This window comes from Urocitellus parryii, chromosome 5, assembly GCF_045843805.1.
Source record: "Urocitellus parryii isolate mUroPar1 chromosome 5, mUroPar1.hap1, whole genome shotgun sequence".
Classification (NCBI taxonomy): Eukaryota; Metazoa; Chordata; class Mammalia; order Rodentia; family Sciuridae; genus Urocitellus; species Urocitellus parryii.
In genome coordinates this window covers 115,867,175-115,894,605 of record NC_135535.1, presented here as the reverse complement: position 1 = coordinate 115,894,605, position 27,431 = coordinate 115,867,175, and the positions used below count along the sequence as shown (strand labels likewise).

The following is a 27,431-nucleotide window of genomic DNA, read 5'->3' as shown; positions in this document are numbered from 1 at the left end:
TCACAGTGACAGCCAGAGAGGGGAATAGGAAAAGGCACACAACCGCAACTACCAATTTTCGGCAGCTGTGTTGTGCTTTCTCCCCTGGGGTGTGTGTGATAGAGCTCAGGCTGGGAATGGAAAAAGTGTTCGAGGTGAAAGAATGATCCCCGGGCTCATGGGACATGCCTCGCTCTGATTTTCCTAGCACCTTTACAAAGTGGCCATATTCTGTGTGTGTATCTGTACCCAAACACACACCCCTGAAGCTGAAACAGAGTCACTACTTGATTATTCATGGTGGAGGCACCTCCCAGCCCAATGCTCCTGCTGTCAGACAACTTCTCTAATTGCTTTGACCTTTCTGTGGCTATTTCTTCTCCCCCAAACCTTTCTTTCTCTTCTGCATTCCTTCTCCTTGCCTCTATGCCATATCTTTAACTTGCAATATCTCAATCTCAGTATATTTTAACATCAATTATAGAGCTTTCTTAATATACAAATACCAGAACTACCTCCAAGCCATTGAATTAGAAGTTCCTAAGTTAGGACCCTAGTATCTGCCTTCTGGAAAAAAAAAAAAAAAAAAAAAAAAAAAAAACAACTATCCAGGCCATTCAGATGCCCCAGCTGGAGTTGAAACTCCTAGAAATCTCACTTATTAAACGTACATGTGGCTGCTTTGAAGCCACTGGATTTGAACCAGTCTAGGGACATATAATTTTCATGGAGAATGGGGAAATAGTCTTCCCTTATAAAGAATGTTCAAGTCCGGAGAACCTGGAAAGGAGTATTCAAGATTTCAAGTACAGCAGTAAATGGGAACCCTGGTAGTGGGTTCATTCTAAACTAAAAAAACATCCAGATAGATATTTCTGGGGAAAAGAAAAAGTCATTAAAACATTAAAGAGGTAATTAAGCCAGGTGCAGTGGTGCACACCTATAATCCCAGCTACTGGGAATGCAGAGGCAAGAGGATCACAAGTTCAACAGCAGCCTGGGCAACTTAGTAAGATTTTTTCTGAAAATAGAAAGTCAAAAGGGCTGGGAACACAAATTAGTGGTTGAGTGCTTTTCTAGTGTGTGTGAGGCCCTGGGTTCAACCTCATTTCTGCCCTAAGGAGGAAGAAGAAGAGAAGCAGCAGCAGCAGCAATTGATTGAGTCACCATATGTAGCCTCTTATAGAGGGGACCTTGAACATCTCCAGTAACACAGGACAGACACCTGCCTCCTATTGTGGATGATACTGAGTCTGTAGTTCTTTTCCACTGACACTAATTATTGTATTGTATTCTCATGATTTTGAAGAGTTGCTGGACCAAAAATACTATCAAAGTTGGTCCCATCATACTTAAACATCTCCTCATCTATGAAAGCCATTGGCCATTGGGTTGAGACCTGACAGGCTGAACAATTGGCTTACAACATGTCTTTTCCCTAGTGTCCTATTCTCTGTCTACAGATGACAGGGAAAGGACAGGGCATAGGATTTAGAAACTAAACCAAGACTTAGATTGGGGTGGAGTTTTCTTGGGAAACGACCTCTTAAGCCAAGACCCCTCAGAATGTCCAAGTCTCTCAAAAACTAGGACCCGGGTAGGAGGGGGAGGGGATGTGATCAGATTAAAAACACCACCTTTATTCTGAAGGAGAAATGAAGCTCCAAGAGAGAAAACATAATAATAGAATAAGATTACCATTGGTTTCCATTTCTACTTTCAGGTGTTTTTTTTTTTTTTAAACTAAACATCCCTATCTATCTGCATATAATTTAAGACTGTTTGTCTTATATGGTTTAGGCATGTGCTTTCCAAAAGATATAAGAGGCTATTGAGTCAAACTGATCTGCCAGACTCTCTGTAGGATTCTCAAATATGGTCTGATGCAGTCTGAAACTCTGAGCATTATCTCTTTCAAATTGTAGCCAGATCATCACCAAGTAGCATAAATATCAATCGATCAAATATCTTTGTGCCCAGCACTTGATACATCACCATGATCCTGGGAATAGAAAACAATGGTCACCAACCTGGAGTTTGCAACACCCAGTGAAGGTGGCATGTGAAACTCAGGGAAAAGGGAGGCAGCCGTGAGAGCAGGCGTCACACGAGGTGCACGTGGAGACTCTGCAGGAATCTAGATGCCTGCCTATTCATCAAGAGGATTCCGTAGGCTTCCGCTCACCCACCTTCTGATCTAGGGACCCCAAGAATATTGTGCAGCCCTGTAGACACCTTTGGTCTGTGCCTTCCTAGACTCACACCCCTTTCTGCCCTGTGGATCACCCTGACACCACCCATTGTTTCCTCAGTGACTTCTCCATAATCAGTTCTTCCACAAATCTTTTCAAAATGAAAAGTTGAGCTTTAAAATAAGGTTAGAAAGAATTCTTATTGAGAAGCCATAGAAAGGAAAGATTTTTTTTTTTTAGAATCACAAAATAATGTCTTTGATAGTCCCAGATTGGGGTTCATTTTGATTCGGCCAGCCAGAAACCTTGAGAAACAAACTCTTAATGATTTAATTTTTTATAAGTCAAGTTTTCTTCTCCCATGTAAATGAGACTTCTACATGTGCTCAGAGACAGGAGTTTTCAGTGAACAATGATAAAAAGGAACAGGGGTAGAAGGGAACCTGATGAAACCTGTTTTCCCAGTCAGTTGTCAATTCCACACTTCATTTTGCCGTCCCCTGTACATGTCTAGACATGCAGAGAACATACTCCTACGAAGTTCACACACACACACACACACACACACACACACACACACAGCCACTAATTCCCTTAATTATGACAAAAGTCTTTTTCATCCAAGCAGGTTGAATTTAGGTGTTTGATCCTATTTTTTCCACTCCACCTTGCTTTAAAAAGTCCACCATATTTCACTGTAGAATATAGAACATGAGTCTAAAGATATCACAAAGCTTAAGGGGCAGAGCTGAATTCTGCTGACGAACCAATAGCCATTCTACGGGAATTACTGAGAGAAAATCCTCAGCTCCTGGGCTCCTCATGGGAATGGAAGAAGAGACTCTGTAGTCTTCAACTTTTAATCTCAGAGTATCACCCATTTAGTACCTGTGCTGATTTAAACAGAGAATCTATCAGCTCAACAATAAATTAATGATTCATAAACACTTGAAGAAAGAGAATTAGCACCTCTTTCATTTTTTAATTCATTCATTCATTTATTGAGTGTATTTCATTGGTTTTAGATGAGTAAGCTTTAATATTCAGTAATTCAATTTAGCAACAATTATTGAGCATTTACTATATTCCCAGGGCTGAGTGAGCCTAAGGCAAAGTGTGGTATGCAGAAGAATACGGCCTGCCTTCCAGGAGTGTGGGATCTAACTGAAGCGGTGCAGAACACGTGAAGGAGTGAGGCTTAGTGATATGAAGTGCAGAGAGCTGTGCAGGGACACAGAATGCTCTGGGGGGAGTGGGATTCTCCTGATCCCGAGGCTGTATGAGGAACGAGAGCAGGTGCCTATGGCGAGGGAAAGGAAGCCATCACAGTCTGGGACACCAAAGTCACCTGTGCTTTAGGTTCTCATCAGACCCAAGAAACGGCTGGGCCACCCCAAAGTGTTCTCACCCATGACGTCTGCAGGCTGCTGAGGTGCAGCTGGAGGTATCAGCCCGGGCCCCTGGGCCTGCTGTAAGCATCTCTGGCTGTGAGCCAGCTGTGCCCTGGACAGGTGCTCAGACCAAGACCGCCATGCTCCCTGGCTCCTGACCTCCCTCACAGCATCGCTGCACGAGCCCATCTGATTTCAGGGATTTTTTTTTTTTTAATACACAGAGGAATTTGATTTGTTGGCTTGCCTTGGTGTTAGAAGTCTGTTGTTTTCTTAAGAAGCCCACATAAGTGAGGCTTCTACTTGTGCTCAGAGACAGGAATTTTCTGAACAACAATAAAAAGGTACAGGGGTAGAAGGGAGCCAGATGAAACCTGTTTTCCCACTTCCTGCTCACTCCGTGACCCACCGGGTAGACACTCACATTCCAGTGACACTGGTCATGAAGAGTCACCGACATACAGAGCATTGCCCTGGGCTGACTGGCCGTCACTGTCAGCAAATCGTGTCCTCTAATGACACTCCATGGAAAGCACTGTGACTTTTATGGGCTTGTACCTCCTGCCTTTTGACAGAAAATGGCCTCTCTTGGCACCTGCTGCAACTATTTAGTCTTTTTGGATCTATGGTGCCGGTGCCAAGAACATTATAGGAGAAGGAACAAATGACATGGAGACCCACGGAGATCAGCTGGGATCAGGAAAGGTCCCAAGGGAACAAGCCAGGGAGGTGCTATTCCTCGTATTTTTATTTTTTTGGGGAAAATAAATGATAGATTAAAAGATTTAAGGTTGTGGACTCCTACAAGGAATTAGGTACTGGTTTCAGAAGGGTTTTTGGTATTTTTCATTCAGCATTCCCTTTATTCTGTCCAGACTGAGAATAGCAGGGCCGTGTGTTTTAGCAAAAGCAGGGGTCATCCTGTTAGTTCTTGGACCTGAGGCCCCGAACTGCAGAGGGTGGACATCCAGATGCCTCCCTGTGGTGCCTCCTTGGGGAAATCACACGGCTCCTTTGTTAGAGACCTAAGAAACATCCAGCTTAATGGTTTGAGAAGCTCTATCTGTTTTCACTTCTAAATAAGGGTGTCAGCAATCTGGGTCGTTTTTTAAAATATGACTTTCTTTATCCTCCCCCTTCTTAATAGTGCATTCCAGCTGATTTAAGACACGAGTCTCGTCACTCCAGGCATCGTCCTACTTCAGAGCCACCCAGCACTGTGTGCTCTCTACCCAGCCTGCCCCCCAAAAGTAGGTGGCCCAGAATAAGGAGGAGAAAGAACAAAGGGGGCACTTTCCCCTCACACTGGAGCACCAAGTGTTGCTCATCCAGGGAGCGGTGGGGTTCTTAGGACCTCCTTGGAAGCTCCTCCATCTCTCTACTGTCCCCCTCTCAGCCCTCACCTGCTAGTCCCCACCTTGAACCTCTAAAGTAACTAGCCCACAGCCCAAGAAGGCACGTCGGACTCCAGGGAAGGTGGAGAGCATGGGTTTCCTCCTTACAGCCCTGGCCGTCTGTGGGATGACAAACTTCAGGTCCAGAGTTCCATCTACAGGAGCTCCATAATGTCACTGCAGCCTGGTGGGTGACACATAGGAAAGGATGCCCATAGTAATCAAGGGCCCAAGACAGTCTCCAAGCCTTGTGGGTTTGTGTGGCCTGGGGGCTGTTTTTGGTGAAGTAAAATGTTCACCAAGTTTAGGGGGGGTATGAGGCACCCGTGAGGAGAGATTTCATTCTGGGGAGGCTGGGGGATTGCCAACCAGTCCTCCCTCCCACTCACCATCTGCCCAGGTTCTGGAGGCAGCTCTGGGAGGGTGAACGGTGGTGAGCACACCATCTCCTCCTGGGACTGGCTGCTCCCGCCTGTCCTGTGCCAGCAGGTGGGGGACAGGGGGCATGTGATCCAGGGATAGGCAAAGGGAACCTGCTCAGAACAGACCTCTGCCACCATGGACTCCGTGGCTCACACGAAGAGAAAGCTTTCCTTTGGAGTTCGGATGAAATAAGCCCATTGATCATTAGAGCAAGTCAGTAACGTGGGGCGCAGGCATGGGCCTCAGGGGCTCAGTGCCTCTTGGGACTCTGTGCAGAATGCTGCATGGATGGGCACATTTTTTGGTGACAGTTCCTAGTTTTCATCAGTGTTTCCTGACCTCCTACTTTCCCCCAAATTAAAGAAGCACTAATTTAGAGGAAAGGTAAGAACTGCTTTGACCTTTCTTAGCAGGATAGAACAACCTGAGAAAGGAAAAGCCACAAGGACACTCCTGACTTGAAGTCCTTCTTTGGCAGATGCCTGGGATCCCATCTCGGGCCATCTTCAAATCTGCAGCAGAGGGTTCAACACAGAACCCACACCTTACATGCTGTGGTCACTCAGTGACTTGGTGAACAAACATGGATTTGAATGTGACTGCTACTGAGAGCAGGCAAAGGGTCTGCTCACGGTGCCATATTAGAGAGACGTGCATACTCCAGTATTGCAAGACCACCGTAGCGGCATCTCGTAGCTCCCACACCTTTCTCTCCCTAGTCTTACTTCACCCATCCTGCCTCAGCTTGTGTTGTGTGATGTTGTTTTTCTTCTGCTCAGGTCTGGTTTCCTTTGCATTCTTGGTTCAGACATGCCTTCTGGCCAAAGGAAGGCTCCCAGGCTCCCTGTGATGGGACAGAGTCCCCCCTACACACACACACACACACCCAGCCCCACCAAAGACCTTCTGCCCTGCTTCTCCCAACAGCTGCTGTTTTGCTGGATATTTTAGTAGTGCAGCCACTGAGAAAATCCTCCATCCCACAGCCAGGAAGGCTTTACAGCTGCATGCTCTATTTTTAACAATGGCCAAGTTCCTAGGAAACCCCCATTCCCGTCAGAGGATCACATGGACTCCGGGCTTCCTTCCTGCTCCTTCACTCCACTTGCCTTTAGTGACTCCCCAGTACGAAGTTCACACAGCCCTGCCTGGTCTGGCTCTCGCCAGCTCAGCCTCATCCAGCCAGTCTTCCCTACTTCCTCCTACAATTGGCATTTACCACCCCTGTCTTTGTAATTGCTTTTTACTTAAGTTTCCCTGCTAAGAAGGCTTCCTATTTACAGCACACCACCTAGCACATCTTAAATTCATGTATTCACTCAACAAACATTTACTGAGTATCTACCATATGCAAGGCACTGTTCCAGCACATGGGATACACCAGTGCACAAAGCTTGTGGAGTTAACAATCTAGCATGGAAGACAACAAATAATAACTGTCATAAATAAATAAATTGCACAATTGTAAAGTGATAAGTCCTATGGAAACAACAGAGCAGGGTAGGTGGGAATGGGAATGCTCAATAAATTGGTTAAATTGAATTTAATTGTGACATGGTTATGTGGACATAGGTTGGGAACTCTTCTCTTCCTTGTTAATTCAATTCGAACCAATGATCCACAGATACAATTTTTGCATTATATGCTGTGACTATATTTGGTGAATTTCTCCATGCAAAAAAAATAAGAAGTATTAATGGATTCATAAAGAACATATTGGGATGTAATACTTCAAACCTATGAGACTAGGTAGATCTCTCAATACTTCTCAATCTTCTTTATTCACAGCACACGGAGTACATAATATTTACCAGCATACTTCAGTTCCTGGATAGGTTTTGAAAGTCTAAGAAGCCCTGAGGGATGAGAGCCTTAATATCCCACCACTCACTAAGGCATGTGGAGTGGAAATAGCAGCATTGGTTACCAAACTTAAGCATACCTTAGAACCACTTGGGCTGATAACAATGTAGATTTATGAGCCATACTGAGCTCTTGGGACTGGGAACAGGACCAGGAACCTGCTTTGTCAGTTTTCCCAGATGATCCTGGTGCTGGTGGTCTTAGGACCACACTTTGAGCAATGCTGCTGCTGTACAACATAATGGAGATATGGGGAAAATCACAATTTCTATTATGCTGTTATAGATGAGGTTGGGAATTATGGAGAGAATGGTAAGTCAGTGGTCTCAAACTTCATTAGCATGCATCAGAATTACCTAGGGGCTTGTAAAAACATGGGTTTGGGGGCCCAACCTCAGTTTCAGAGTGGGGACCAAACAAGGTCCCCATGATGCAGGATGCTGCTATTATTTAGGATCTTGCTTTAAGATGACTTCCACTGATGGAAGTCATTCAGAAAGCTTGCTTGGATCTTAGGAATTTGGGGTTTATAAACTAATTTCACATAGAAAATGTTGGGTTCGTGTTTAGGACAGTAGGATTAGACCTGTTTAGTACACTCATAAAGCATCAGAATAAGTAGATTTGAGGAACAATCAAAATGAATTTCTTCTTTGATAAAAACATTGCTCTGTGATCTCTCTTCATGTCCACCCTCCAGCTTCAAGGGACAGGAAGTTGAGGCAGCTGTCCATTTCTGTGGTGTAAATATTTTCACCATGGTCATTGTCAAGCTGCCAAGGTGAAGTCACTGAACACAGAGCTGGGAAGAGATACACACTGAATTCTCCACAGCCATAGGAGTTAGCTCTGGCATACCCCTGGCTACACACACCACCTCTCTCTCGGCTGTGGTGACAGGCACAGGGACCCTTCTCTGAATGCTTACACCAAACTGGCTGCCTTTCCTGGCCCGTGGCCTGTACAGCTTATGGAGCACTGAGGTTCAGCTTTAGATTCTGGGCATAGCCCAGGGTCCAGGTGGCAAGCCTTGAGGAAGATCTCTTTCCTCATACATGCTGGAAGGCTTCAGTTCTCCAGCTTTGTCAGTAAAAGCTGACATGCTTCACACTCCAAGGTCAGGATGCCTCAAGGTACAACAGAAGATTTGATGGCCACATAAACCCAACTGAGCTAAATCTATCCCACAGCTTAGAAATTATATTTTGAGGTGACCTACCTTGTTAGGCAAGTGAATTGAAAACATTGGAGAAATTTTTCTTTTCCAGAAAATAAGACAACAGAGAGAGGAAGGCAAGATTCCTCTTAAGAGAGAAAGCCTGCAAAGTCCCTTCACAGTTCAGATCAGGGTCATGGGCAAGTATTCTGAAGAGAGATGAAGCCAAGGGTAATGACGGATCCTGATCCACAAGTTCGGCCCCATTGTCTCCTCCAGATATGTTCCCACACCTTTCTACCTGCCTCTTTGCTTTAACTCAGTTCTGCTTTCTTTTTCCTAACTTTCCTTCATCTTTCCAGATGCAGGACGCTATGGGCTATGAGTTACCCTGGGTGTATTTTGTCAGTCTGGTCATCTTTGGATCCTTTTTTGTTCTAAATCTGGTTCTCGGTGTGTTGAGCGGGTAAGCTGACCATTTTTATGTCCTCTTTACAATGCAGCCGAGCAAGGTCCCAGGTTCCACTATGACCATTGCCAGGATCCTCAGGAATAGGACCTTAACAGGCCCAGGAAAACCAGAAAGAAAAAAAAAAAGTCTCCATTCAACCACAAATTCTGATCCGTTGGCCAGGCAGGCTGTTTGGCCTCTGAGTTGCACCTAGAGGATCCTCGGGTCCCTGCGCTGCTCGGGTCAGCGTCTGGGGAGCTGGTGGCTGGCACTTGGCCATGCTCGGTTGCTATGTGTGCCTCACTAACTATCATTCCATTCTTCCAGGTCAATGATGCCGTAGGAAGGGACTGGCCCTGGATCTATTTTGTTACACTAATCATCATAGGGTCATTTTTTGTACTTAACTTGGTTCTCGGTGTTCTTAGCGGGTAAGCAGGACCAAGGAAAAAGGTCTTGATTTTTCCATTTATTTTTATTCATTCTTTCCGCTATTCTTGGCTCTTTCCTTTTCTGGCTCTGATGAACTTGGGATAAGGGGTTACCTTGGGAGCCTTGAAGTGAATGTCCTTGGCCTGGCTGGGTAAAGGGTCAAATGCACAAGAAGGAGTCCATTGGTTTGAGTGATAGATGATGGAGAAGAGATGCCTTGTCCTGCCTCTCTCCTCATCAAATCCCCTTCCAACCCCAAGAAGCTGTTAAGAGAGGCAGGATGCTTCTCCTTGTATATCAGTAACCTCAGCCTCCAGAGCAGCATGAGGAGACCCTTGAGTAGAAAGGGCTTGCAGCAAGAATTTGAGGGAGGATTCATACAGGAAGTGCTTTCAACATACATAGCAGTCTTGCAGATAAGTGCTCGCTTTATCTCTTGGGTCAGTTACTATTTGCAGGCTAATATTGGGAATTTCAGATCACTTTTACTCAGTGGTAAACAGACCAGGGAAACAATAGTTTGATTTAATATATAAGTAGGGCTGACAGTGTTGCTCAGAGGTAGAGCATTTGCCTAGCATGCAAGTTTTATTTGATCCACATACACATATATCCATATAAACACACACACACGGTAAACAAACACAGACCAAAAATCTAATTATCTTCAGTTTTAATTCATAGACTGTTCAATTCATTACTGATGTTTCCCTTTCTGAATGGAAAGGACACTTAATTAGTTAAAGTCATAGGTTATTTGACAGTAGAGGAGATGGAATTTACTTTCCTTCAAATTTACCTAGTTGGCTACAATATAAAATCTACCTGATCTCAGCCCTTGCTCATATAAAGCTAAAAGTGACAGGTTGAGTGTTGTCGCACATGCCTATAGCCCCAGCAACTCAGGAGGCTGAGGCAGGAGGATCACAAGTTTGAGGCCAGTCTGGACAACTTAGACCCTGTCTCAAAATAAAAAAAGGGGGGGGGCTGGGGATGTAGCTTAGTGGTCAAGCACCCCTGGGTTTAATCTTCAGTAACCCCCTCTGGAAAAAAAAAAAAGTAAAAGTGACAGAGGCAGCACATGGTTTGGGAGGGGGCGTCACATGGCCCTGAGGACAGCCATGTTTTCAGTGGGAGGCTCGGGGTGTTTCTTCAGCTCACTTTCTTCTTCACCCGTCCACACCAGCCATGCCAAGGCCTGCCACCTAAATGCTCCTGGTGACCACTCATGGGCAACCTATTCTGCTGCCTTTGCTCTTTGGGGGGTGGGATTAATCTATTCCTGCTCTGCTTGAACAAGCCAGCTGCTTTAATAGTCTTCCCTGGAGGTACAGGGACAAGAACATGGGGGCTGGTGAGAGTTCAGGCTCGAGGGGAGAGGTTCTGTCCATTCTCAGTCCAGAAGTAGGGCAGAGCTGTTCCCACCTAGAGCAGTTGAATAGGATGCAGGGACATGGGGTTCATTCTTGGGAACTGGGTGAAGGAAAGGATCTCATCCCACCCATTTCCATGGCAGATGGCCTGTCAGGGCCTTGATGGCATTGTACCATTTGCTAAGGGCAGGCCACACGGGAGACAAGTGTTTTCCAACAGGGTGAGAAACAATGAGCAGGGCAGGGGTGCAGCTCAGCGGTAGAGCACTTGCCTAGCGTGTGTGAGGCCCTGGGTTCCATCCCCATCACCACACACACAGAGCACACACAAACAAAAAAATAAAAGTGATGAGTAGAATAATGGAATCCCCTGATTAGTTAGTTGCCTGGAGGGTAAAAAGGTTTTTATTTTTATTTAATTTTTTTTTGTTCCAACACAAGAAAATGCCCTGGATTTATATGTGAATGTCTAGGGAAATAATTGAAAACAAACAAAAAAACCCTCATTATCCCCATTCAGGACAGAAATTTGGGTACCCAGCTCTGCACCTAATGGATGCATAATGTTGGGCAACTTCACTTTTTTAAAACTCAGTTTTCCCATCTGAAAAAAAAAATGAAGATGATAACAACCAGTTCATAAGCAGTCGTGATGATAGCATGAAATCCTTCGTGTCAGATGCAGCAGAGTGACTGCTGTATAGTAAGTACTCAGTAACGGTGGTTTCACGGTGATGAGTATTGTCTACCTGGTACCCGTCATAACTGGAATTACTGGACAGAATCATCACAGTTCCAACAACTTTGAACCTTTATTTTTAAAGGTGAGAATGTGAGCCCAGAGATGTTAAGTGGCTTGGACAATGTCCCTTCACTGGTAAATGGCAGGATGGGACCAGCACTCAGGCAGGGCCTGAGTGAATCTGGTGAATCGCTAGGTGTCCATTGAGGGACTCTGGACCACAATGCAGGCCAAAGCTCTAACCCTTTAAGAGAATGGAGTTCCCCTTTCTTCTCTTGGAGATGAGGAACTGAACCCAGCAGGTAAAACTCCTCCAGGCATCTGAAGTGGAGAATGAGCCCCTCCTGCAGGAGACTATCTGTCACAGGAATGATTTTCCACGTGTTGTCAAACCAGGGAAATCAAATGACGGCAGCTGCTGATGACAGAGAAAAGGTCATTCTGAAGCCATGTCTGTTCTCCCTCAGTCCGAGTGAGAAAAGGTGTGTAAAAACATCTCACCTGAAACCTGGTGCTTAGTGATACTCACAGAGAACAAGAACACGAAAGCTCTTTGACTTTGCAAACTGTGAGTCTTTGAGTTCAGACATTGGTCTTTTCCCAGCACCTGCCACCTGGCCACTCCCAGAGCTGCAGTCTGTTCCTGGCAGCTATAGAATCACAGATTGGCCCTTTGCCCAGGCAGAGAGCTGTCTGAGGGAGAACACCTCCCCTTTCTGGTTCAGGGAGGGCTCTCCTAAGATGTTAAGGGCTGGCCACTCTGGTAGACTCCCCCAGCCCACGCAGTGACAAAAACTAGAAGCAGGCTTCTGTTGGCTGACCACAAAGTAGTGATGTCTGGAGTCAAGCATCTTGATTACCCAGGATGATATAATAGTCACCACAATATTGTGGCAAAACACCAACTTATTCATCACCTATAAAATTCTGATTATAAACCAAACCTTTCATAAGCACTCAAAAGAGTCTCAGAGCCATGCGACATTCACTAGGACAGCATGGGCAGTTGCCACCATTCTGCATCAGGCTCTGCATTTGGTGCTTCTGGGGCATTAGCTCACTTACTGCTCCCAACAACTCTATGAGTTAGGGGCTATTCATATTTCCATTCTATGAAGAAGAAGAGTGAGGCTTCAAAGAGGAAACTCAATAGGTAAAAAATAATCCAGGACTGAGCCCAAGCAATGTGCATTCATAGCCTCTATCTCTAACCTGTGGTATATCTTCCCCAAGCCCATTTGACCCACGAGTCCAATGTTTGTAAACTACATTCAGGTCACGGGAAGATGAAGAGCAGACGCCATGGTTAGAAGGGCCAACAGAAAGGCAGGCAGCAGAATCAATCTACAGTCTGGGTCCTGGACACAACCAGGGAAGGAGAAATAGTCCCAGGAAGAAGCTACAGAGACCACCTAGAAGGTAGAGGTGCTAAGCATGGGGGCTGCATCCCTGCAAATGGGACTTGACAGAGCAGGGATCCCAACTCAATAGTACTGCAGTCTTCTGGACTGGGGTCAGAGGGTATGGAATCCTACATCTACCAATTAAGGAAGATACTATTTTACAGCTCAGCACAGTAATCATCCTGAAAAATTATGTCCTTCATCCAGCCAAGAAAGATTAAATTGTGCTCAGTATGTTCTGCTCATGAAGAGAGAGAATGGCATTCTTAAAGTTTCCATTAGAAAGGAAGAAATTTAAATATTTTGATCATTGAGGGTTAGATATTCTTTATCTGGAACATTCTCTCCAGAACACTTTATTTATGATGAGGCTAGATAGAGTCAAGTCTGAAGAATATATATCTCTTGGAATATTTTTCAAAATGCTTCTTTCATGTTATTATCTACTGACCTTCACATAAACCCAATGCAAGTCATAAAACTGGCAGTGGTATAGATGATAATTGGATTATAATTATTTTCCCCTCCAAAAAATCTCAATCTCTAGCTTGTTAGAATTAAGATGACAACAGTGACAATGAGATTCTTGAAACTGCACTTGAAGCTATAACCAGATGCAAGTCTGCACTCTGGAATCAGTTACCTTTCGCTTTAAGTGATGGCGAACAGGCCTTCAGATACGTACTTTTAGTTTGCAAAAGGCCCAGGATCTCTTACATGCGTAATCATCCCATCTTTTTACTCACTTGAAATGGACACATCTCTTGCCCAGAAAAGCAGAGGACCTGAGGGGTAGGCATTTTACAAACTGGAAGTATAACTGGACCATGGCACCAGTCAATACAAAATATCCAGGCCAGGAAGAAAACAATTAAAGGCCAGACACACATGCCCTGAGGTGGGGACATAAGAGCTGGCCACACATACATTCAATTCTTATTATTCGCAGTACTTGTGTTCTATGATGTAGCCATGAACACTGAATTAGTGAATACTGAACCATCAATCTTAGGGGAAATACAGGGTCAGAGTCCTGTGAGCCTCTGGTCACAGCATTTTGTCCACTACTCAATATACCCACCCTTGTCCATCTTGTGTAAAGATACCTTATTTAGTATCAATCATTGACTCATTAACATTGAACCCCCAGCCAACAACACTTCAACTCATGCCTGAACGAAGCTTACCTAACACACATATTTCTCCATAAGGCACATCACAGCCTTCTTGCACTTAGGAACACTAAACAGCTCTTCATAACTATGCTCGGGCCATTTTAAACAGCAAAACCACCAACAAAAAGCACAAAAATTCGACAAAACAAGACAAAATCCATGGCACTAAATAGACTATAAAAAGGACATTCATTTACATTACGAGAAATGGATCAAGAACAAAAAGCAGAGCGTCCCTTGTTTGGCCTCAGCTGGGAACACATGAAGTGAACATATGAAGTTGTCATTCTGGGCATGTTCATAAATGGCCATGAACGTGCCCTGAGTATTGATTTGGGGGTTTACAAATAAATTTACTGAATAGGAGAATTCGTAAATATGAGACCCACAAATAATGATGATAGCCTGTATTGATTATCAACGGGCCTAGAGCCCCAGTGGTCGGTATTGATTGGATTTTCCACAGTTATTTTCTGCCACATGCTTTACCTGACTGAGCACCAGCACCCTGGCCCTCCACTCCACCCCTCATTTTTCATATTGGCCATTTCTGGCAAGAAATGCACTCCTGCCTTATGACAAATCCCACAGTGGTGACTGATTGTCTCGTCGGCTCCAGTCCCTGGACCCAGTGCAGCCCATCAGGCTGGAGCTTCATGTCTTCATTAGCTCAGTCCCCAGAGCAGGCGCATGGCTGGCATCCAGGCAAAGAGATAAAGAGAGCCAGGCACTGCCACCCAGCATGTTCCTTACCACAGGGGCCTGGCGAGGGAAACCTGGCTCACCTTCCACCCTGCCAAAGCCTGGCTATGCCCACACCCTGTGGGATCCAACAGGAGCCTCATTCTGTTCCATTTCTCCAGGCCCCATCCAGCTACCTCCAGCCCCCAAATGCATCCTTCTTCTTTAAGAGAAAATGTCTTCAGATCAGTAAGAACCACACAGATCTTGCTTTTCTCTTCTCCCTGCAGATGTTTATTTTAGTTCCCCAGAAGTTTGAGGTCTAAATGATGAGCTTTCACTCCATGGGGCAAATGCTGTAAAACTGGGTCATTTATCCTTACTCCAGTTGGATCCAGGTCCTCTTCTCCTCACTCCAAAAGAAGGATAATAGATGTTTGGCAACCAAACCTTGAACCCTTTGCAAAATCATCCAAAATAGCTCAAGTGAGCCCTTAACAATTCAGTCCCTGAAGACCTCAAACCCACTCCAGGGGAAAGGAGCAGAAAATGGAAATAGGGAGAGGCAACCTTGAAGTACAGATTTTTGTAGTTCATCTACACAGGAAGGAAAATACATTCTGAAGTTTCTCTCTCCAGAGAGCAAGACCAAGGCCACAAGAGGCTCAGAGAGGTGTGGAGGAAGGAGCTGTTGCCCACCCCCAATGGCAAAAGCAGGACAGGAGCAAAGCAAGGGAAAGCCCCCATCTTTATTGTGAGCTGTAGATCTGGTCCCTTGTCCCTGGCATGAATTCCCTGGGAAGGAAATGAAGGTACCCTTTAGTTGGCAGAAAGCCCAAGAAATAGCAAGTGCAATTCAATTAGAATTGGATTCAATCAAATTTAAGAAGAAAATTAAATCCAAACCAGAGCGTCATTGAGGCAGCAGTTGACCAAAGCTCATTAGTTTGAGAGAACCCACAATCTCCCAATTAAAAACTTCCCCAGACCCCTCCCAGCCCCTACTCCATTTTACCATAAAAATGGGGAGAACTAAAATCTGTGCTCTCCAAGACAAATTCAAACACTGGAAAGTTAGTGGTGATAGACTAGCTCCTACATGACAAATTAGGAGCTAAGTCTTTTGTCCCTCTAAGGTTTGTTGGTGCCGTCCTTCCTTCCAAGGTGCCTTTCCTGTAGAGTGTTTGACGTGTGTAAGAAACTCCATTGCACTGGTTTCAGCAGCCTCTTGCCTTGAATCAGATCTTTGCTGATGAAAGGCGGAAGAAAGTGTCCTGCCTCCCAGAGATCAACCAAGACAGGGCATGCACACACACGCACACACGCACGCACACTCCACCAAGGGCCCTATTTTCCCCAAACAACTTATTAATATAAAATGAAATCCTCCATTTACCAATTTTGAAAGGAAAGGCACCAACTTGCTGTGAGATTTGAGAACTAGCCCAGTTCGGCTGCCAGACCCATCTTTGCTCAGAAAGTAAGGAGAAAACAAGGAACAAATCATGTAAAAAAAAAAAAATCCAGTGTGTGAGAACTTTTCCAAATAGACCTTTTTTCAGCAACTCCCAATCTAATTCTAATTGCTACACACTATTAAACTGAATGTATCATTTAACTTTGATTATCAACTGGATTTTGTGTGTTTTTTTATTCCCATTTTTTGCTTTGCTTTGTTTTTGTTTAACCAAAAGGCAGCCCCCAGGACATTTTCTTGTGTCTGGAATCCATGTTGGCTCCATATGGGAACGAACCTTTCCTAAATTAGAAATCCTTCCAGGCATCCGACAGTGGCAGGGTGAACTCTAGCAGTGAGAACAGAGATGGAGGCAATTATATCCGTGATCCATGTCAGTAAAGTACTGGTAAATAGTTAACAATTGGCTCTCTGGGGAGAAAGCCCTGGTCTTTAGCATCTGCCAAATTCCATGGTGTAAATATTCCCAACATGGGTGATTCTCAAGCTACCAAAAAACATCACTGAAGCCAGAGATGGGAAGAAACATACACAATTGGCTCTCAGGACCCAGTGTGGGTGAGTGGGTTCTGGCACCTACCTCACTGGTTCAAGTACCTTGAATCCCCTAAAGACCCTTCTCAGATATACTATTTTTTAATTTGCCACCTAATACTGGGTCGATGAATACTGAAAATGCATATTCCATAACCATTGGAGAGTTTTTAGTTACTGTTTGGGAAGGGTTTTCAGGTCTTTGGAGACCAATTGTTATAAAAACGCCAAGTGATCATGTTGTAGGGAAATGGACTTCACCCATTCCTTTAGACTCAGGCATGTCAGTGTCTCTTCTATTTATGAAGTGAAGGCCACCTGGGCCGACTAGAGAAGGCTGTCTGTGGAAAGCAGGGGCACGCGGGCAGGGTTCTTAGAGCGACGCCACCTCTCCTTCCATGCCTGACCCTTCTCTGTGCTCTCCGCCCTGCCCACCCTCCTTCTTTCACCAGAGAGTTCTCCAAAGAGAGGGAAAAGGCCAAGGCTCGGGGAGACTTCCAGAAGCTAAGAGAGAAACAGCAGCTGGAGGAAGATCTCAAAGGCTACCTGGACTGGATCACCCAGGCAGAAGACATCGACCCTGAGAACGAGGACGAAGGCATGGATGAGGAGAAGCCCCGAAACAGTGAGCAACCATCTTCTGTCCTTGGGCTAAGTTGTAGGAGAAAGAGGAGACAGCAGCAGGTCAACCAAAATATGTTGACCACAAACCTTTCTTTACAGCCCTTACTTGGTCTTCCTGGAGAAAAACATTTATCTCATTGATTGCAATCATTTGCTGCTCATAGGAATTAGTCACAGATGGGAAATAATTGCCATCGGTCTATAAAACCTCATATTCCTTTTAGAATCTTTGATCTGATAAAACAGTTAGGGTTTGCTAAGGCAATTCTCAATTCTCTTTAAAAAGCCCCCTTTTTTTTTAACCTCCCCCTGACTCCATCTCTTTAGGCAGGGGAGCAGGCTTCCTGCTCTTGGTTTGTTGAGAAATAACAATTTCCCCCAAGCAGCTCCCTGGTAAGCTTTATACCTGCATAGTATTCTCTCCAAACTTGCAGTAGACTTCCAAGCACCATTAAGCTTTCTCATAGGAAAAGGAGTCAAAAGTTTCTTTTAAGTAGGTTAGATTCAAGGAGCTGGGGAAGTGCTAAATGGGAAGATTGGAGGAATCCCAGAGAAATGTGACAGAATACAATTAGATGACAGAAATGGAGCCAAATCCCTTTCTTCGGGTTTTCACATGGCAGGTTGTTGGATAGGCTATAGCTAGGATAGAAATGAAAGTGATAGATGTATTAACTTGCAAGTAGATTCATGATGATGAATCATGGAAATTCAGCCCCTTATCAAAGTAGCCCAGTGGTTCTCAAAGTGTGGTCCCTGGACCAAGCAGCAACAGCAGCACTTAGGAACTTATGGAAATTGCAGGGTGGAAGCCCAGTAGCTATCTGCTGGTTAACACCTCCTCCAGGTGATTGTGATGGGCAGTAAGTCTGAGAACCACTGGGTTAGCTCTAAGGGTTCTATGTATCTCCTTTGACCTTGAACTTAGTGACTCTAACTAACATTCTTTCCTACTCTTTGTGTGTGCAGTTTCTTTTGTTTTACATGTTTAAACAGGTACATTTCTCTACTCTATAGCAACTCAAACAGTTCCTAAACACAGGGCATTTAGAATAGTCAAGGAACCAAGCAGATTGAAAAGGTAACCAGGATATTTGATGGACCCATGCAAGTAAGGGTAGGAAGCCAGAAATTTGTCTTTAGCTGGGAGAGAGACGAGGAGAGCCAGCAGAAGGAAAAGGAAGAGAAAGAAGATTGTCAGGGATGTTAACAGAACAGAATCTCTGCTCCCTCATTTCAAAGATTGATTTAATAAATCTATCAACTACTCCCTTTCTGATAACTCTGCTCAAGGTACAAATACAAAATTAAAACACATAAATAACAAGGGACTGGTAACAACATAATTTAATAACTTAAGGAAGCCTTCATGCTCGACTAAGTAGTTTTGCAAGTTGGAAGATGGGGCCTTTGATGGATTATAACAATGAGCAACGATGCCACTGAGGGTCTTTCTGGAAAAATGCCTGACAGCTTCTATTACATTGTTGATGGAACTGCAGGGTAGTTGATTAGTTTGTGGCACTGAGTGGTATGGTAAATAAATAAATCGGCCTGTGGGCCACAGAAAGGCTTACCTCTCCAACACAGGAATTTCTTTTTCAGCTCCTCACTTTACTCACACTCAAAGTGGAACCCCTAGCTTGTGATTATTTTTCTTAACAGTTATTATTAAAAACACACAATACCCATGACTTGCTTAGCAGCCAGTTGCCGTCCACAGAGACATGGTTATTCTGTTCTGTGCCTAAAGCCAGAACTTCCACAGGGATGTGTGCTGCTTCTCCATTTTGCCCACTAGAAGAACAAATTCCAAGGAGAGCTTCTAGCATGCAGTATTCCTTGCTGCAGCAACAGATCATACCGACTAGGTCCATCTACCCAAATTTCTGGCCCGGCTCTGAGAACAGCATAAGGAACAATTTACCCCAATAGACAGAGTCTCTGCCAAGATTTTCGTAAGCCCAAATATGGATAGCTCAGACTTTGGAGGCTGTTGTTCCTCTCCCATGCTTCCTTATGGCTGGAGGACCTTTCGGGTCTGCTTCTTGTCCTCAACCAGCCTTGTCTTTGGAGGACTGGAACGGGAGCCCGGCTGCTTTATGAGTGGAAATGCTGGTGGGACAGTTTCCGGGGAGGGACAAGGGAATGAAGTTCCAAACAAGCAAGGTATGGAAAGTAGACATGATGAAATGGAACGTGAGACTTAGGAATAAATCCAGGAAAAGAGTCCAAACGATGGTGTCTACTGGGGAAGTCCAATTAAAAGCAGAGTCAATGCGATTTCATTATTAAGGAATCAGAAACCTAAGAGATTTACAGACAAGGCAAGAATATGGCTTGGAAATGATATTCTTAGCCTCAGAACTTCATATTCTGCCCTTTGAAATAACTAGAAGAGGAGAAATTCTGCTACAAACTAGATGTATGTTTTAATTAGTGTCGTATCTTAGCTTTGGAATTGCTGAAAGATTACAGAATGGTATATTTGTCAGTTCTTTTCAGCTCAAAAATGAAGTAGTCTTTTAAGACAAAAAGGTATCATCACCTCATTGTGGCTCTGGTGACTACTTTTGGCCCCCATAGTGTCCCTGTCCGCATGTACCAGATGTCTCTGACATAAGGCACTGGGAAGCGGAGCTGGCTACAGTGGAGGGACAACCCAATGACACATCACTGCATGGTGGCTGAGCACACCTACACATAGCCCAAGTATTCAGCTTTCCTAAGAAAAGCTAAAGGAACTAATAAGGAAGTAGAAGAAACAGGAGTTGGAAGATATTAGAGAAAAAGCATAAAAGTTGGGAGGCATTTCTCTAAATGAGTAAAAGAAGGGGCCAATAACTATGTATAATTTCCAGTTCATCCATCCACCTACCCATGAAAGGTCTGCTCTTTGCCAGACACTGCTCTAGGCACTTGTGATATAGCAATAAAACACAGCGGTCAAAAATCCCTGCCCTACCCTGGGGAGACAGACAATACATTAAACAGATGTCAGAGAGCGAGGAGTACCATGGAGAACGATGGAAGTGTGGATGGGCCTAGCGGTGTCAAGAGGTTATGTAATGTTAGATGGGGGCAATCAGGGAAGGTCTCACTGAGAAGGTGGCATTTGAATAAAATTTGAAGGCAGTAAGGAAAGGAACCACACAGATATTTGCAAAAATAATGTTCCAGGCAGAGGGAAGGCTAATGAAAAGACCTTGAGGCAGAAGCATGGATGGGGCATCCGAGAACAGAGAGAGTCTAATGAGGCTGAAAAGGAGGGAAAGAGGCAGAGTGACGGGCGACAAGGTCCAGGGGAACCCAGGAGGATTTGGTGTAACTTGTGAGAACATGGATGTTAGCTAGAAGAAAGCCAAGTAGCCTTTGGAGGTTTTGAGCAGAAAAGTCACATGATCTGAGGTGCATTTGACAGGGACCCCTGGCTGCCACGTGCTGAAGTGTTGAGTGGAATGGAGATAGCAAGGGCGGGTCTGGCTGGGAGGCTGCCACCATGGAAGATGATGGTGCCTTGTCTCAGCCAACGTGGAGGTGATAAGATCAGAATTCAGGGTGGCATCATTCACTGAGATATTGGGCTTGGGATGTGAGAAAGAGAGAAATCAGGCATTTTCCGAGGTGATGTAAGAATGGAATTGTTGCTCGGCATAGGGAAAATATGAGTAGAGTAGGTGTCAGTGTAGGAATAGGGGGAAAGGCATCTCACACCTCTAAGTTTAAATGCCTATGAGACTTCCAAGTGGAGATGTTGAGTGGGTGATTGGGAATAAACCTATGTCCTTGGTTAACATCTGGGACTGGATTATACTTTGGGGGCATTGACAACACACACAAGATGTTTAAACCCCTTAAGTCTGCATGAGATCATCAGGGAGTAAATGAGAGGAGGTCTAAGAACCCACAGCAGGGCCCCACCAATGTTTGGGATTTGGGGTCATGGTCAAGAATCAGCAAGAAAGAGTCCAGAGAGGTAGGAAGGAAAACAGAGGAAGGAGTGTCAGTGCTGCCAAGAGATCAAGCAGGACGAGGACTAGAAACTGTTGAACTTAGCCATGTGGGGATCCGTAGGTAGGCCCTTGACGAGAGCTGGTTAATGGACTGTTCGGGCCAAAGCTTCATGGCAAGTCAGTGTCTCACGTCACAAGTCTCTTGATTTGCATCTTCCTAGGATGGCATTAAGCATGGCTCTGCAGCCTTCCTGTTCGGTTGGCATGGCCTTGCTGCCTGCCATCTGAGGAGTCAGCCCCTCCGGAGAAAGAAGGGAAGAGAGCGAAACAAATATGATCAATCCAGCATGCCAGTGCCCTGGGAAGGCAGTGGCTGGAGCTCAGCCCTTCAATGTGTCCCTGTCTACAACTGTATCCGCATTGGGCCTTTCTACTGCAACTAGTCATAGACAACGCCCCCCACACACAGTAAAAAGTAAAAACATGATACTCAAGAGACATTTCAGGATCAAAAAGACAGAAGAACAGCTAGAGAAGGGCATGTCACTGTTGCCCTCCATGCAGCTTCCAATGTGGGGTAGCCCCTGGGTTTCAGTCTCCAAGCCCCGTTTTTTGTCTGGGTAAACACTAGAACAGTGTGGAGTCTCATCTCTGTGGTGGCTGCCACTCTCCTCCCTCCCAGCTGCTAGGAGCATCCCTTTTGAAGGCATCAATTGCAAAACTATAACTGTGGCATAGGGTTCAATATAATCAATGGAGAGCACTGCTCCAAGGGACAGGGTCCATTTTCTGGTTCCAATATTGAATCTGATAAAAGACCAGGCATTAGAGGGAGAAACTGGAAAGAAAGAGAATTTCTTCTCTCTTTTTCCTCCGCAAGATCAAAAAATGCATGTATTAAATCTATCCATATGGGAATCACTCTCTCTTTCTCTCTCACGTCATTTAGACAATTTAAATGCAGCCCCAGCCTTCCAAAGCTTGCAATATAAGACAGACATTTATGTGAATGAGCATATAAAAGACAGACAGACGGTAGAACCAAAACATTGAATTTCCACATAGATAAGCAATATTAAATATTTATACTGGTGGTGTTCAGTCACGTGACTTGGGAGCCACTTTGGCAATCATCATTAACCAACAGAGCCACATGACTGCTGCATGCCCTGCAGAGTCTAGGATAATGTATTATAGAAAAACAGAAATTTGAGGGCTTATGAGAGCTGCAGGTTGCCCACAAAAAGGCCCCATGTGGCTTGCAAGCAGGAATCTGAATATCACTGATTTACATTATATGTGTGTCAAGGGCATGTGCATAGTTATTTGATCTTTTTTTAAAAATTAATGAGTACAGTCAGCATTCCTCTGGACCTAGCTCCTGGCCAGGGATAGCCACATGTCCAGGTATCTAAGACACAACCTTAGGAATCATCCGGCTCAGATTGCGTGAGAAGAAACTAACATTCATTTTTCCCCTTGATTCTCTTCTTCCTAGCGGTGTTAAGTGATAGTGCTTTACAGGGCTAAACTGACCCCATGCCACTCAGTGAGGGCAGATACCCTTGTGCAGATCCCAGATATAGCTCCTGTAACTTCCCATAACTCTCAGCTGGTCCTAATCAGAGCCCTATGCCTCTGGAAAGTTGCCTTTGGGATCAGGTGAGAAAACTGGAGCAAAGATAGAAAACAATCACATGTTCCTCCCATGGTCCCCTCCCTACCTCACTGTGAATCAGAGAAAACATTCTGCATTTGTTTTTTTGGGGATTGACTAACTTGGGAAGGGAGGGGGCAGGGGGTTAGCAAGGATGGTGGAATGTGATGGACATCATTATCCAAAGTACATGTATATGAAAACATGAATTGGTGTGAACATACTTTATATACAACCAGAGATATGAACAATTGTGTTCTATATGCGTAATAAGAATTGTAATGCATTAAACTGTCATTTATTTTTAAAAAATCAACTAAAAATTTAAAAAAGGAAAGAAAAGAACCACCTGAGCTAATTATTAGAAAAGTCAGCACTCTAGCCCAGGTCTTCTCATTCCCCATCCAGGACTGCCCACCACACTTTGCTGCACCTCAAAGAAGCCTTCTCAGATACCCACAGGCACTCTCCCTTTGTGCTGTACCCTGAAAATGGCGGTGATTAATGAGTGGGGTTAGCTATAACTGGGGTTCTGCTGTGAAACTATTTCATGGATTCTTCTGGTAGTAATTAATACCCATAGGCAGGCTCCTGTGGACTTAGTATTTTGTTCCATACCTCACTAGGGGGTCATGCATGACCAGGATCTTGGAGGGTGTTTTTTCATGAGTAGCACATCTGCCTTGGGAGCACTGTCTGGCTGATGTGCTCTCTGGCCCCAGGGAGTGGCAGAAGAGCTACCTGAAAGGCCAGGTTGAGTGTGCAGTAAGAAGAAGGCACACCAACCCAGTCTCAGTGGTCTGCTATACGTTTTCTAAAGCAAAACCCACCAGCCTTGGGCAAGGCTTCCTAATTTGAAGCTGTCAGGAAACCATGATGATCTTCTCGTTGAATGACAGCTGTATGCTTCTGGAGAAGTGGGAGGTGAAAGCCACACAGCAGTTTGACAGGAGATTTTTATGGCCTGCCTGCCACCAGCATGAGGTTAGAATAACTGTACCTGACTGTTCCGCCAAGTCCTCAGTTAACAAAGGCTCTGTACCCTTTAAGAAGACACCTGCTGGGCTGGGGTTGTGGCTCAGGGGTAGAGCGCTTGCCTAGCTCGTGCAAGGTGCTGGGTTCGATTCTCAGCACCACATAAAAATAAAGGTATTGTGTCCAATTACAACTAAAAAAAATATTTTTAAAAAATAAAAAGGAAGACACCTGCTCTCAAGACAGAAGGAAGCTCTGCATCTGTACAGAGCCCAGGGCCACATGATGAGGACCCAGTGAGAAAAGAGAGGCAGTCTGGACACTGATATCAATGCTCACAGGGCTGTGTCTTTAGGGACATGTCCCAAGTCAAAAAATAATCAGCCCAACAAACTCCAAAATATAAATGGTTTTATTTATGGTGAAGAACATGGTCAACACCAGCTGCAAAAGGTACCAGAAGAAGGATCCTCACACCCTTTTTGGACATCTCACTGTTGTCTAGTGTCTGCAGTGAGCATGGAGCCAGCATGGAGGGGGCTGGGGCAGAGAACATGCTCACTCACTTCTTATTCACGGTTCTAGTCTGTCTCCAGGATGCTGATTTTTATTTAACAGACTTCCCTCCCCAAATCATACTGGATTGAAATGAATCCTCTTTGGAGCCAGAAAATTGGGGTTTTATCGCCTTGCATCTGGTTGGCCTTTGTCTCAGCCATACCATCATACCAGCAAGGTCTAACCTGATGCTATGCAGATAACATTGTGGTTTCTGAGGGACACAAGCTTACCAGGGAGCCACCAGGACCTCTGCTGTGGTTTAAAGGGGAGAGTGGGCAGCTGTGTTGGCTGACCACTGGCCAGCCAACCACCCATCAGGGGACAGAACAAGCAGGCTGTGGGCTCTTGAAGAGCCAAGTGTGGATGCAAGTCCTTGACAGGAAGCAGAGCTTGGAAGGCCTCTCTTCTCCAGTGTCTGGAGGGGCCGTCTGGCCAGGATCTCTGCCCACACCAGCATGTCCCCAGCTCACTTCTCTCTCCAATGGCTTCCCAGTTACCCAGGCTGCAGCTCCTCCTCTGCCTCCCCTGTTCTCTTCCTTCCTCCCGCTTCTGTGATGCCCGAATAGTTAAACAACTCCTACAGTCCATCCGTCACCAAGTCTTACCAGTCCATTTGTCCACTTGAAACGTCCCTCTCATCCATTCCCTCCTCTCCTCTCTACTTCTCTTCCCCTGAGCTGGTAGTTCCCTCACCAGAGCCCTGCCCTCCAGCCACCTCCCACACACCCTGTGTGGTGTAGTCCAATTGATAGTTCCAGAGCTGACCACGTGGTTCTTGCTTAGAAACTATGAATGTCTCTCCGTGGCTATCGAATAAAGTTGGAACATGTTCCTTCAGTATCCCAAGCATCTCTGGTCTGTCCCAGCCAATAACTTGGACCGTGTCACTCACTTCTTCCCTGCAATCAAACCAGTCTGCTTCCCACTTTGCAAACCTGCCAGCTACTTTCTTGTTTCTGGGCCTTTGTTCATTTTTCCTCCCTCTGTTTGGAACACCCTCTTTCTCCTGGCTTCACCTCACTTGCTTCTCCCACATTCCCAGCCCCTCCCTCTCAGGACAGGCACTACCACAGCCTGGGAAACCTTCTGCCTGCCTGGCCTGTGCCATGGGGATGTCCCAGCCTTCTTGTCATATAGAAGGCTCTTAGGGCAGAGAACATGCTCACTCACTTCTTATTCACGGTTCTAGTCTGTCTCCAGGATGCTGATTTTTATTTAACAGACTTCCCTCCCCAAATCATACTGGATTGAAATGAATCCTCTTTGGAGCCAGAAAATTGGGGTTTTATCGCCTTGCATCTGGTTGGCCTTTGTCTCAGCCATACTATCATGCCTCTCGGAGAGGGTATTGTAGTTGACAGTGTGGGTGGAAATGACTTCAGGTTGAGAAAGTAGGCCTAGAGGAATGGTGGGAAGGTATTAGAATAATGGATCCGTTAGAAGAGAAAACTGGGTGGCCAATGGAGTAAGGGGAAGAATCTTTCTCATCCCTGCATCTTCTCCTCAAGGAGCCGTCATGGTTTTATAACTTGTGTGGAGTCAGTGTTAGGTTCTGAGGTTCGACGGCAGACACAGAGCAGGCTTCTGTGGACTCTCAGGCTAGAGGGCAGAAGCAGGATGGGCAGGGGCAAGAGAGGAGAGGCATCTCTTACTTTCAATGGAAGGAGGGAAAGTCATAGGTTATCTCATTTAAACTTTCTCAAGATCATGTCATGTGGGTTCTTCTAGCCCTATTTTGTAAATGGGAAAACTAAGAAAGCTAACTTGTTTATGTTACACATAAACAGTTGCATTTAGGTAGGCCTAGGCCTCAAGCTCAGTACTTCTAACTCCATATCCCCTCCTGGGACCCCCAAACGCTAAGATTCCTAAGTGACCAGAGGCTCAGAGGTGATTCCCTTGTAGCATTCCACAATCCTGAATTTTCAGAGATAGACTCTATCACATTCCTGGTGGTATACTTGCCATGGCAGGATCTTGGGTGGTCAGGGGCCTGGAACACCCATTCCTGGAGCAATTGGATTCATCAACACACTCCTCTACTCAAACCCAAAAGGAGAGACCATATAATTGATAAATCTCCTTCCAAAAAAAGACAATCTCCTAAACAAATGGCTCTTGAGCTCAGTGAACTTTTTTTTTTTTTTTTTTTTGCCTTGAGCAAGATACCATCACTTCCTTTCTTGCTTCAAACATAGTTCTTTCTTTGGTGCTAAGGATTGAACCCAGCACCTTGCACATTCTAGGCACACCCTGTACCACTGAGCTCCATCCCTGAGCCCCTCATCTTTTATTTAAATCAGATTCATGCCCCATTATATTATAATGTAAGATGAGTTTTTCCTACTGCCTTCTCCCTTACTCTATTTTCCTCCTTTTCTTCATCCATCCTGATTTGCATATTGGACTAAGCAAGGGGCTGATATATGGAATCCCTGGAGAAGTCTTTGACAAATGAGTCTGCCCATGCCCTCTTTGACTTGCCCAGGGTAGGGACCCAATGAAATGCTGAATTGATTTTAATTTGGTGCTTTTCAAACAGATCCACACACCCGGGGGCTGAAAGTAGCTCAGCAGAGAACTTGAAGGGGAGATGAATCAGCCTAAATTTCCCTTTGATCCATTTTCTCCCATAACCAGTGCTCAGCCCCAAAACAGAGCCACCCACAACACAGTTACCCTTAGCTCCCACCCACCCCACCCTCCCTTTCACACAAACACTGGGGGATAAAAAGCCCATGCTACATCAAGATGCACGATCTGTCAGAAGGCCGTTAGCAGAGGAGAGTGACAGCTCCCATCTTTCTCATTGCTTGCTGATGTGGAAAATCGTCATCTGGTAATGGAGAGAAATCAGCCACATACAGTATTTCCATCATCCAGGCACATGGCATAGGAAGCTGATTCAGGATCCATGGAACTCTGGAGCCAGTGGAAAGAGCACAGAAACAGGAATGATTGGCCTCAGAGTAGTAGATAGTGTTTGGAGAACCTC

General features: G+C 45.1%; 1 protein-coding gene across 24 annotated transcripts in view; it reads left to right on the top strand.

Annotated features, from left to right (window-relative positions):
* Positions 1-27,431, top strand: part of Cacna1c (calcium voltage-gated channel subunit alpha1 C) — a 697,711-nt gene that overhangs the window by 512,168 nt on the left and 158,112 nt on the right. For 18 of the 24 annotated variants that reach the window (XM_077798913.1, XM_077798915.1, XM_077798909.1 and 15 more), the window contains exons 3-4: positions 9,177-9,280; positions 17,119-17,291. In XM_077798913.1, the coding sequence (XP_077655039.1) occupies positions 9,177-9,280; positions 17,119-17,291 (277 nt within the window). Of the gene's footprint in view, positions 1-8,760; positions 8,865-9,176; positions 9,281-17,118; positions 17,292-27,431 lie in introns of all 24 variants that reach the window. The other 6 variants (XM_077798896.1, XM_077798895.1, XM_077798894.1 and 3 more) reach the window with 1 other exon arrangement.